This window comes from Coregonus lavaretus (genome assembly GCF_964263955.1).
Source record: "Coregonus lavaretus genome assembly, chromosome: 34".
Classification (NCBI taxonomy): domain Eukaryota; kingdom Metazoa; phylum Chordata; class Actinopteri; order Salmoniformes; family Salmonidae; genus Coregonus; species Coregonus lavaretus.
This window is the reverse complement of record NC_140021.1, coordinates 28,613,555-28,626,137: the sequence shown is the minus strand read 5'-3', so window position 1 is coordinate 28,626,137 and position 12,583 is coordinate 28,613,555. Positions and strand designations below refer to the sequence as shown.

Below are 12,583 nucleotides of genomic sequence, written 5' to 3'. Positions count from 1 at the left end.
AGATGCTGAAGGAAACAGGTACAAAAGTATCTATATCCACAGTAAAACGAGTCCAATATCGACATAATCTGAAAGGCCGCTCAGCAAAGAAGAAGCCACTGCTCCAAAACCGCCATAAAAAAGCCAGACTACGGTTTGCAACTGCACATGGGAATGCTTGCAAGCCGAAGAACACCATCCCAACCGTGAAGCACGAGGGTGGCAGCATCATGCTGTGGGGGTGCTTTGCTGCAGGAGGGACTGATGCACTTCACAAAATAGATGGCATCATGAGGAAGGAAAATTATGTGGATATATTGAAGCAACATCTCAAGACATCAGTCAGGAAGTTAAAGCTTGGTCGCAAATGGGTCTTCCAAATGGACAATGACCCCAAGCATACTTCCAAAGTTGTGGCAAAATGGCTTAAGGACAACAAAGTCAAGGTATTGGAGTGACCCACTGGGAATGTGATTAAATAAATAAAAGCTGAAAGAAATAATTCTCTCTACTATTATTCTGACATTTCACATTCTTAAAATAAAGTGGTGAACCTAAGACAGGGAATTTTTACTAGGATTAAATGTCAGGAATTGTGAAAAACTGAGTTTAAACGTATTTGGCTAAGGTGTATGTAAACTTCCAACTTCAACTGTATATTGCAAAGGAATTGTTATTCATGCCTGGAGCATTGTGTTGATATTTACATGTACTCTAGTAATTGATCTGAGATATAAATTATTGGTAGCTATTTACCTTTACAGAAAACACATGATTTCACATGTGAAATTTCCACGTTTAGGAAATGCTTTTCGTTCACGTTCAACCAAATGTACTACTTGTTTTTTTGCTAAGCCCTTGAGGAAAAACCATATAATTCACAATTTTATTTCACATGTGAAATCATGTGAAACCATGTGTTTTTGGAACACTTCACATTTGATGATATTTCACATGGATTTTCACAAGTGATCACACAACCTTTCCCATGTGAAATCATGTGAAACCATGAGGTTTTGGAACACTTCACATATGTATTTTCATGTTATCACATGCTGCTTTTACATGTTGTCACATTAACTTCACATGTGAAATTCATGTTTTTTTCTTAAGGGTGGGCCTAAATATGTATTAGACTATTACTTTCTATTAAACTGGACTGAATTACATTGCCAGACATGCAATTGCTAAGAGCACTGCCTTCTTCCAATATTGTATTTCTCTCTGCTGCAGTCTCTTCAGGCCTAAAGATTATGTAGTGAGCTCAGTAGCCTATAATTTTGATGAGTAAAAGGCATATTGTTGTGGTGGATGTAACATAAACTGTAGCCTAAATCCAGAAAGACCTGCATTATAAGCTGTGGATGTAGGCTATATGTCGGCTATTATACACTTCGTAGGCCTACTGAAGGATCTGTCGTCCCCGTTGGTCTGACAGGTCGGGTCATGGGAATCGCTGTTTATAGCGCTGTCGGATCTGTGGAAACGTGCTGGGAGAGCAAACACAAGTCTGGAGTAAGACCGTGGAACCATTTCACACTAGACCAGCAATGGGCTCGTATTAATAAGCTGTTGAAACCGCTTGGTAATCACTGTATAGGCGGAAAGAGAACTAATCCGATTGTCATTCGATCTGCTAAATATAGACATTATGTCGTTATTTATTTCTTCAAATATTCTCCTACTTCTCACAATAGCCCTCAATAAATTGTAAAACGTTATGCACCACAACAATATGCATTTACTCATCAAAATTATACTGTGGAAAGTACATACTTGCTGGCTAAATCAATATATCACTCAAAATTATACTGGATCATAAGGTCAATTATATAGACCTATGTGTATGCTTATGACCTCTAAACGGAGACCAAATTGGCTCCGAAATGGGACCATAATTGGCTAAGTGTGTTTGATAAATTCACATTGGTCAGCACTAAAAAACACAATGTTCTATACAACAAATGTATTTAATGTCGTCTGTATCATGGGAGATGGTTAACAGTAATTTAGCATGCATTAGCCATTTTATAAATACAGTATACAAAAATAAACAAAAAACATTTTTCTGCACGTAAACAGTATATGACACAATTACAGAAGTGTAACACCACACAAATTCAATAACATTAAACAAAATAAAATGCAAAGATTAATATCATGTCTGAATTTACAATTGGTCGCCATATCAAAATAGTATGATAACAACCCCTATAGTGGAGAACCCATGTGATTGTACTGGACTTTAGGGTCCTAAACCAACTGGATGAAGACATGACATTTTCACATAAAACCATGCAATGTTACAAATAGCAGAGTGTACCTCGAAACTGCATTCTAAAACGTCAATCTTACCTCATAGGGCCATTCTGCACACTGAATCTCAGTCAGGCATTGATCAGTTTGTATTTTCCCAATTTTTCTAATTACTTTCGTAATTTCCAGGTAGGTGATTGAAGGTTGTTATTACTGTACATGCAGCTGCAGTTTGGTGGAAAATTCCATTCACATTTAAGGAGTGTAGGCCTATAGCTTTTCAAAAATACATGTATCCTTACCCCTATCAAGGCTGTGGGCTTATATCACTGGTGTGGGTTCTCTCGTCGTCCGATGAGCAATCCGAGGAGTTGTACAGGAAGTTGTCACCTTCATCATCGTCACTGTCCCTGAAGTCTCTTATTCTGTTACTTTTGGCAGAACCAGTCTTTTGATAATCCGTTTGTTCCTGTCCGTCCGATTTCTCCTTGCCGTTTTTGTTGCTTTTCTTATTCTCAGCCTCCTGTGCGGCTTGCTCTTTGGCCTTCCGGCTCCGTTTCCACTTCATCCGCCTGTTCTGAAACCAAATTTTCACCTGAAAATGAAAATAACAAATATTTTTGAGAAAATGTGTTTTATATGGTCGAACAATAATAGTTCAAGTTAATAGGCCGTTTTTGGATTCGAGCCGTGCGTAATGGGCACCTAGAGCAGCACCTGGCCAGACCATAGAGCACACAACTAAAGAACAGAGTTTTCATGTAAAACGGATTGAATAGCATAATAGTGGTAGCTTAGTGGTTAAGAGCGTAGTGCCAGTAACCGAAAAGTCGCTGGTTCTAATCCCCGAGCCGACTAGGTGAAAAATCTGCCGATGTGCCCTTGAGCAAGGCACTTAACCCTAATTGGTCCGGTAAGTCGCTCTGGATAAGAGCGTCTGCTAAATGACTAAAATGTAAATGTTTCACAATGGCTCTCAAACAAACATGTATTTGAAGCTCTTATATACCTGCGTTTCGGTCAGCATCAAGGATGTAGCCACCTCAAAGCGCTTTGGTCGCGACAGATACTTATTCAGTTTGAATTGATGCTCAAGCTCCAGTAGCTGCTGACTTGTGAATGCAGTCCTTGGTCTTCTGCACTTTCCAAGCAAGTTTGACTGGGCCTGAGCTGTAAAACAAAATATAAAGTACATTTCTATACTCATGAGGTCAAGAAAAAAATAATGGCAACGTGTGTGCTTTTACATTAATTATGCCTATGCACAGCATTTTAATACATTATTCGACAGGCAGTAGACTTAGGCTATAATAAAAACCATTATATGGCTGAAAAATCTAATATGTCTGCAAACAAAAGGAATAATATTGAGATAACAATTTTCTTTAGGCCTATATGATATAGCCTATAACAAGATGTCATTTTGTAATATACACATTGAAAATGACAGGGTAATCATTTCAGGTTTAAATGGAAAATCAGTTGTTAAATATTAAATGGATAAAAGCTTTAATTTAAATTGAACACATATAGCCTTTGGGATAGAAATGTGTGTTTTTGCACGCTATGCAGCCTTCTCAAGAAACATTTACATTTTAGTCATTTAGCAGACGCTCTTATCCAGACCGACTTACAGTTAGTGAGTGCATACGTTTTCATACTGGCCCCCCGTGGGAAACGAACCCACAACCCTGGCGTCGCGAGCGCAATGCTCTACCAACTGAGCTACAGGGGACCTAACGGTGAGTTCCGGTCGAAATTGCCATAATATTGTTAGTATAACATCTAACATTGCCAGAATATATATTCAGAGAGAGCTAAGCTATTTGCCACATCATTTTAAAGACATCTGTTAAAACGAACAGGAACAAAAAGCGCAGTATCTGGTGAGCAAACAGTGTGTCGCCTGCGGGTTTCACACTGTCACTTTCACACCATTTTAGTTTCTCTCTAAAAACCTATCACCCTCTCTCCTCGCACTCAAACAGCCTTTCTGGCCATGCCAGACATGGAAACCTTTCTTCACCAAGTCTTGAGGCAATAAAGGCACCAATGGGGCAATAATGTAAAATGCATCAACTTGCTCGCCAAGTGCGTATACAGCAAATATAAAGTCAGCAGTGATTTATTAGCAGTCCAAAAATAATGTAATAAGTATAAGCATAGACGACAAACTATGAAAAAGAATGGCGCGGTTATACTCACAATACTCACAATTAAAATCGGGCATTTTGGGTAGCATCATTCCCGCTGTGGAGACTCGCAGCCAGTGGTCGAGCTGAAACGTCCCGGCCGAGAGTTTGAGGGAGTCGCTGCATGGATGGTGGTGATGGGACCCATGCGGATATGAGTAGGACAAGGCAGGGTGCTGCCCTAGGGAGTAGGTATACATGGGGTGGCCGTAGAGAGCCTGAGGAGGGATCCCTGCGCTGCTCTGTGGATGTAATCCAACCATACTGTGGGGACTGTTCAAGAAGCCTGGTTTAGGAATCAAACCAGAAGGGGAAATCCGCGGTGGAGACGGCGTCTCATTCCGTAAAGAGTCGGCATTCAATTCTGAGTTTGGTACACTTCCGGACGATGAAATGGAAGAGGATGATAAAGAAGTCACAAGCGCAAGCGGAGATGTCTGCACCTTCGGCGGGTCAACAGCCAGAAGCGCATCGATGCGGAAATTTTTTGATTTCTCCATTTGAACCAGTGTCCGCGTTGTTTGCAGACGTTGAACAGTTGTTTCAAAACGATATTGAAGTGTCGTCGTCTTTCCACCTCTTAAAGTTATGATCTCGGTTAAAGTGTGAGCGGTGAAACCAACTCTACGTGACACTTAATTTCTATTCGATATGGGATTGGTTCCACCCGTTTGGCATGAGGTTATCCCATTGGTCAATCCAAGCCATGTTTACAATGCGTTTAGTTGGCAAATTGCATACCTCTCCAAGAAATGACCCGTGCCACTTTGGGTCGATAGGGCACTTTTGAAAAGGTGAAGTTTAGAAAAATAAAATAATGAATGGGTTGGATATATTTTCATTTAACAATAATATGATATACATTTAGCCAAAAACGAATAGACTTGATTGAGAGCTTATTGACCTATTTAGAGTCACATAGCCTAATGTAAGTTTAATTAAATTCCAAGTTGTGAAGACTTCAACCTATAATGCCTGGTGATTGCAACCATGGACATTTGCTTCTCCATCTTAAAGTAACTGTTCAGTGAAAATCTCACTTTTAAAAGTTAATATTCTCATAACTCATGGGCTACCCAAATAATGTTGTTGACTTATCCTATACTCGCATTTGTGGCCAAAGCATAAATTGGAGAAAAGACTCTTAAAAAACTGACCTCAAACTTGTATCTCAAACAGACATTTAAAAAATGCTTGCTATTTCCTCATGGAGAATGAGGAGGATGAGCTGGCCAATCAGTGGTCTACTAGCATGAATAGGCTATTTTTTATGATCAGTATAAGCCAACACCATTCCAACACAGAAAAACTGCTTTTTAACATACACAGGTAACATTTTTTGGAAGGAAAAATATTTAACTCATATTGTAATTAATTATAGATCATATTTCATAGAAATCTCGAAACATAGGACAGTTACTTAAAAAAAAACGATAGCCTATCCTTTCCTAAGGGAAATTATTCAAATGGTTTTTGGGTAGGCCATTGTGAAGAGAATCGTTTGGCATTCCCCATAGTGCCAGTATTAATGTCACCTGTTAAATCCACTTCAATCAGTGAAGATGAAGGAGAGGCGACAGGTTAAAGAAGGATTTTTAAGCCTTGAGACAATTGAGACATTGATTGAGTATGTGTGCCATTCAGAGGGTGAATTGGCAAGACAAAATATTTAAGTGCCTTTGAATGGGGTATGGTAGTAGGTGCCAGGCGCACCGGTTTGAGTGTGTCAAGAACTGCAACACTGCTGGGTTTTTCACGCTCAACAGTAACCTGTGTGTATCAAGAATGGTCCACCACCCAAAGGACATCCAGCCAACAGCAGGTCAGTGGTCAAAAACGGGCCATTGATGAAAGAGGACAAAGGAGGCTGACACAAATTGTGCAGAGCAACAGACAGGCTACAGTAAGTCAACTGACAGTCCAGTACAACATGGGTGCCCAAAGACCCATAAAAGAATGCACAACTCGTCATACCTTGACACGAATGGGGGAAGCTGACGACCTTACAGAGTTAAACTTCTTTCAGCAAAAAACAAGACACTGCGGTTGCATTGGGCTAAGGAATGAAAACACTGGACACTGGAGAATTGGTCTGATGAACCCTGCTGTTTCACGCTGATGGGAGGACTACGGTATGGAGAAAACCACATGAGTGCATGTATCCATCATGCCGCGTGTCAATATTGCAGGCTGGTGGTGTTGTGGTGTGGGGTGTGTTTTCATGGCACGCATTGGGCCCCTTGATAAAAGTGGAACAATGTTTGAATGTCACAGGATATCTGAACATCATTGCCAATCAGGTGCATCCCTTCATGGCAGCAGTGTATCCATCTGCTAATCTGATTTTCTCAGCAGGATAATGCCCCATGGCACAAGGCTAGGATTGTCCAGGAATGGTTCCATGAACATAACAGTGAATTCAGCTTACAGGAGTGGCCTGCCCAGTCACTAGATCTAAATCCAATTGAGCATCTGTGGGATGAGATGGAACAAGCTATTCGAAGTAGAGATCCACTCCCAGCCAACTTGACACAACTGTGGGAAGCATTGGAGTAAACATGGGCCAGCATCCCTGTGGAACGCTTTGGACACCTTGTAGAGTCCATGCCCCGACGAATTGAGGCTGTTCTGAGGGCAACTCAATATTAGGAATGTGTTCCTAATGTTTTGTACTCTCAGTGTAGGTGTTTATTTATTTCTGCAGTATAAGACAATGGGGGGCATCGAGGGGCCAGTGGATTCCTAACTTCAGATCTGTGCACATAACTCACATTTTAGTTGGGGGCAAGCATTTATGATTACATTTTACCCCAAAATCCGTAGGCCTGTTCAATGCATTGGATTTTGATGGCTTATGTAGCCTACATGTACAGCTTAGCAATGACAGACATATTGCCCAAAATATTTTGGAAGAAGCCTATACAGTCAAAAAATAGGCCTATTCATTTTCTATGCCCTGTTATTGATCATAAATTGTTAATGAAGAAACTCACTTGCTATGGCTTTACATCCCCTGCCATCACATAGTTGGAGAGTTATTTATCCAATAGAACCCAGAGAGTGTTCTTCAATGCAAGCTTCTCTAACATCAGATATGTACAGTGTGGTGTCCCTCAGGGCAGTTGCCTTGGGCCGTTACTCTTCTCTATTATTACAAATTATTTGCCACTGGTCTTACACAAAGCTAGAATGACTATGTTATGTGGATGATTCCACACTCTTCATGTCAGCACCCAAAGCCAGTGAGCTCACTAAAATTCTAAATAAGGAGTTACAGTCAGTATCAGAATAGGTGATTAATAATAAACTGGTCTTAAATACATCTAAAACTTTTCATGAGAGATATTACTGTCTGCATCAAAAACGTCTGCTAAATGGCGTATAGTGGCTTGCGAAAGTATTCACCCCCCTTGGCATTTTTCCTATTTTGTTGTCTTACAACCTGGAATTAAAATGGATTTTTTGGGGGTGTGTATCATTTGATTTACACAACATGCCTACCACTATGAAGATGCAAACAATTTTTTGGGGGTGAAACAAACAAGAAATAAGACAAAAAACGTAAAACTTGAGCGTGCATAACTATTCAACCCCCCAAAGTCAATACTTTGTAGAGCCATGTTTTGCAGCAATTACAGCTGCAAGTCTCTTGGGGTATGTCTCTATAAGCTTGGCACATCTAGCCACTGGGATTTTTGCCCATTCTTCAAGGCAAAACTGCTCCAGCTCCTTCAAGTTGGATGGGTTCTGCTGGTGTACAGCAATCTTTAAGTCATACCACAGATTCTCAATTGGATTGAGGTCTGGGCCTTGACTAGGCCATTCCAAGACATTTAAATGTTTCCCCTTCAACCACTTGAGTGTTGCTTTAGCAGTATGCTTAGGGTCATTGTCCTGCTGGAAGGTGAACCTCCGTCCCAGTCTCAAATCTTGAACTGAAACAGGTTTCCCTCAAGAATTTCCCTGTATTTAGTGCCATCCATCATTCCTTCAATTCTGACCAGTTTCCCAGTCCCTGCCAATGAAAAACATCCCCACAGCATGATGCTGCCATCACCATGCTTCACTGTGGGGATAGTGTGCTCAGGGTGATGAGAGGTGTTGGGTTTGCGCCAGACATAGCGTTTTCCTTGATGGCCAAAAAGCTCAATTTTAGTCTCATCTGACCAGAGTACCTTCTTCCATATGTTTGGGGAGTCTCCCACATGCTTTTTGGCGAACACCAAACGTGTTTGCTTATTTTTTTCTTTAAGCAATGGCTTTTTTTCCGGCCACTCTTCCGTAAAGCCCAGCTCTGTGGAGTGTACGGCTTAAAGTGGTCCTATGGACAGATACTCCAATCTCCGCTGTGGAGCTTTGCAGCTCCTTCAGGGTTATCTTTGGTCTCTTTGTTGCCTCTCTGATTAATGCCCTCCTTGCCTGGTCCGTGAGTTTTGGTGGGCGGCCCTCTCTTGGCAGATTTGTTGTGGTGCCATATTCTTTCCATTTTTAAATAATGGATTTAATTGTGCTCCGTGGGATGTTGAAAGTTTCGGATATTTTTTTATAAACTAAACCCTGATCTGTACTTTTCCACAACTTTGTCCCTGACCTGTTTGGAGAGCTCCTTGGTCTTCATGGTGTCGCTTGCTTGGTGGTGCCCCTTGCTTAGTAGTGTTGGAGACTCTGGGGTCTTTCAGAACAGGTGTATATATACTGAGATCATGTGACAGATAATGTGACACTTAGATTGCACACAGGTGGACTTTAGTTAACTAATTATGTGACTTCTGAAGGTAATTGGTTGCACCAGATCTTATTTAGGTGCTTCATAGCAAAGGGGGTGAATACATATGCACGCACCACTTTTCCATTATTTATTGTTTAGAATTTTTTGGAACAAGTTATTGTTTTCATTTCACTTCACCAATTTGGACTATTTTGTGTATGTCCATTACATGAAATCCAATAAAAATCCCTTTCAATTACAGGTTGTAATGCAACAAAATAGGAAAAACGCCAAGGGGGATGAATACTTTTGCAAGGCACTGTAGATTATTATTATAATCAAATTACATTCAGCTCAGACACCAACAAGACATGCCACCAGGGGTCTCTTCACAGTCCCCAAGTCCAAAATTAATTAACGTCAACGCACAGTATTATACAGAGCCATGATCGCATGGAACTCCCTTCCATCACCAATTACTCAAGCAAACAGCAAAATTACCTTTAAAAACGGATTAAACTATATCTCATGTAAAAGTGGGGACTGTGAAGGGACACACACACAAACACACAGACACCCTCTAACACACACGTTATTTTTTAGTGGTATTGTTTGTATGCTTTTTTGTTGTTGTATTGTTTGTATATCATTACATTTGTGTGACTGTCCTTGTCTATCAGCGTATCAGCATTTTGTTACTTGTCATGTTGTGTGTTTTTTTGTACATTTTACATTTACATTTTAGTCATTTAGCAGACGCTCTTATCCAGAGCGACTTACAGTTAGTGAATACATATATATTTTTTTTCATACTGGTCCCCCATGGGAATTGAACCCACAACCCTGGCGTTGCAAACGCCAAGCTCTATCAACTGACCCCAGGAAGAGTAGCTGATGCTTCTGTAAAATCTAATTGGGATACAGACAAATAAATCACCAAACCATGCAGGATATTATATTCCTCCCCCAAAAAATCTAATGTCACATATGAAAAACGGTGTCTATGCATGACCCAGAGACCTGAGCCCAACTGGGAAATTTTGCTAAGAGCCTGCCTTATGCCACTACCCAAACCCGAGAGTAGAATGAATACATTTTGCTCTGCTCTGCCCTGCACAATATAAATGTTAAATGTAACATCTTGATATGGAGGGCATATAGCCTCCTGTGACCCTGCAAAAATAAAGTTCTTATATGTGAATGGAAGGTTTTTATTGTGTTTGGGGTGAAAGGAAAATGCAACCAATAATGGATATTTAAACTAAATGCAATACATTTACCATATTATTTTGGAACTCCTTTAATTACTAAAATAAATTACATATTAGACTTTTCAAAGTGTATTAAATTAGGAATCATTATAATTAGGGTAAGACCATCATTTCAATATCTATTTTGAACGTGCTGCCCCCTGGATCTCTTCATTGATGTCTCTGCATACATTTTACATATTTAGCAGACGCTCTTATCCAGAGCGACTTACAGTTAGTGAGTGCATACATTTTCATACTGGCCCCCCGTGGGAAACGAACCCACAACCATGGCTTTGCAAGCGCCATGCTCTACCAACTGAGCTACTGGGGACACGGTATACACACCGGTACATAGATATTCAATATTCAAAGGCATATTTTGGCATTGAAAGCGCACTAACTGTCATCAAATGAGACGAAAATGGCATCCTTAGTCCTATAAATATGAAGCATATAATAGTTATTAGAGCCATAGGTTCCATGTAGGCCTAGATATCTATAGCTCTGGGGGTGGTTGTCTTTTGGTCTAATAAGCCACTTAAAGTTAATGGAGGAAGAGGTCGAAATGAGAATTATTACTGTTGCCCTTAACCTGTCTCCCAATAAAGCTGATTAGTTTTTGTCAATTCATCAACTAACTACTCTATTGGGACCTGCGCAGTCTGTGCAGACTTTATTTGCTCAGGGGAAATCAACAAGTCACGGGGTAGTTCCAAGTAAAGGATGACCGTTTAATTGGAAACCTTGATGATAGCATGACTGATTACGGAATAATAGCTACATCTGAGATTGATGTGGCATTCTGCAATGGGAGTCCACGTGCGCCACAACACTAGAACGCCTAAACCCAAGCCTAAAAGCTAATCAAATAATGCTAATGGGGTAATCTTGATATGGCTTTTATCTCGCTCAGGCCTCAGGTAATGTTCACCTTATGCATTTCGAACATGGACTAATTTGTATTTTTTTATGATGAGCTTTGAGAGCCATTAAGAAAATGTTTTGAAATTCAATTTTCGGGATTTCTTAGAATTTATGAACAGCATCTGTGCATTCTGAATCCTCGATTTGATCATTTTCTTTATATCTTAACAGCGCCACACCGTTTGATCTGTGCTTTGTCGCCTCCCCTGGTTTAATTTCATTAAGGGGCCACATTAATATTTCTATTAAAGCACCAGTGAAATATGACGCCATTTCGTATTGGCCAACACCAATCACGGAGATTTATTGCCCCTTTTCATCACGTCAACAGGAGGGAAAATTAATATGGCACCCTAAGATGGAAGCGGACCCTAAAACCCCAGTCTTTCCTGAAAGCTGTTAATTTGCGCCGTAATTACTTTCACAATTAACTAAAATACAAATCAAAGTGACAAATCGAGAGAGTTTATATATTCATTACCCTCGGTAAATGTGTTCATTATGAAAAGGCAATTTAAGAGGACGTGCACTGTCTCTTTTATTGCAATAAATACATTCAATTAAATCGGCCCAAATGACCACTGCCTTGAAATGCAGCTAGGACTGCTTTGAAACACATTTGTGACTCATCATTTTATCAAAGGAAGCCATTCCTTGGAGAGTATTTCTCTCCTTAAAAGCCCTTGGACGATAGACTCCATTACTAGATATCATTAGTGAGGAGATCACATTCCTGCAAGACTTAATTGCATATGATTTTTGTAGACCGCTGGAACTGAGTAGAGAACTAATTTCCCTGCAACAGGCGCAATATGTCTAAACGTCCTAAATGCAATATTGCAGGCTAATTTCTTGGGGACGTGCCATCAATTTTGTTTGGCTGCAGAGCCGTATTGATCATTTCTCTCAATGTCCTTCAGGATGATGACATGAACCACTCAATAGAATGTAACTTGTGCTATATTATGCATATATTTTTTTAATCATTTTGGAGTAAAATAGCAGTAGTTTTTAAGGTTCTCATAAAAAATCGACCAATTTATTTTGAGTAAACATCCAATGAATGAAAATTATTCAAAACGTTAAAAAAGTTGTAGGCCTATTTAAAATGGCTGCTAATTTACTTTATTTGATCAATGTAATTATTGTTAAACATGTATTATTATTAGCTATTATTAATATTGGTGTTATTGTCGTTTAGGCCTATCACATAGTCATAAACAACAAGTAGTAGGCCTACTACTCATCATCAACCTATACGTCACCTGCTG

The 12,583-nt window shown here is 39.9% G+C and overlaps 1 protein-coding gene across 1 annotated transcript; it reads right to left on the bottom strand.

Annotated features, from left to right (window-relative positions):
• Positions 1-2,542: 2,542 nt before the first annotated feature.
• Positions 2,543-4,927, bottom strand: LOC311109381 (motor neuron and pancreas homeobox protein 1-like; the record flags this gene model as incomplete). The annotated part of the gene is made up of 3 exons (XM_084152236.1): positions 2,543-2,830; positions 3,245-3,405; positions 4,450-4,927. 3 exons carry the CDS (start codon positions 4,925-4,927, stop codon positions 2,543-2,545), a joined length of 927 nt encoding a protein of 308 aa, XP_084008362.1.
• Between the last annotated feature and the right edge of the window lie 7,656 nt (positions 4,928-12,583).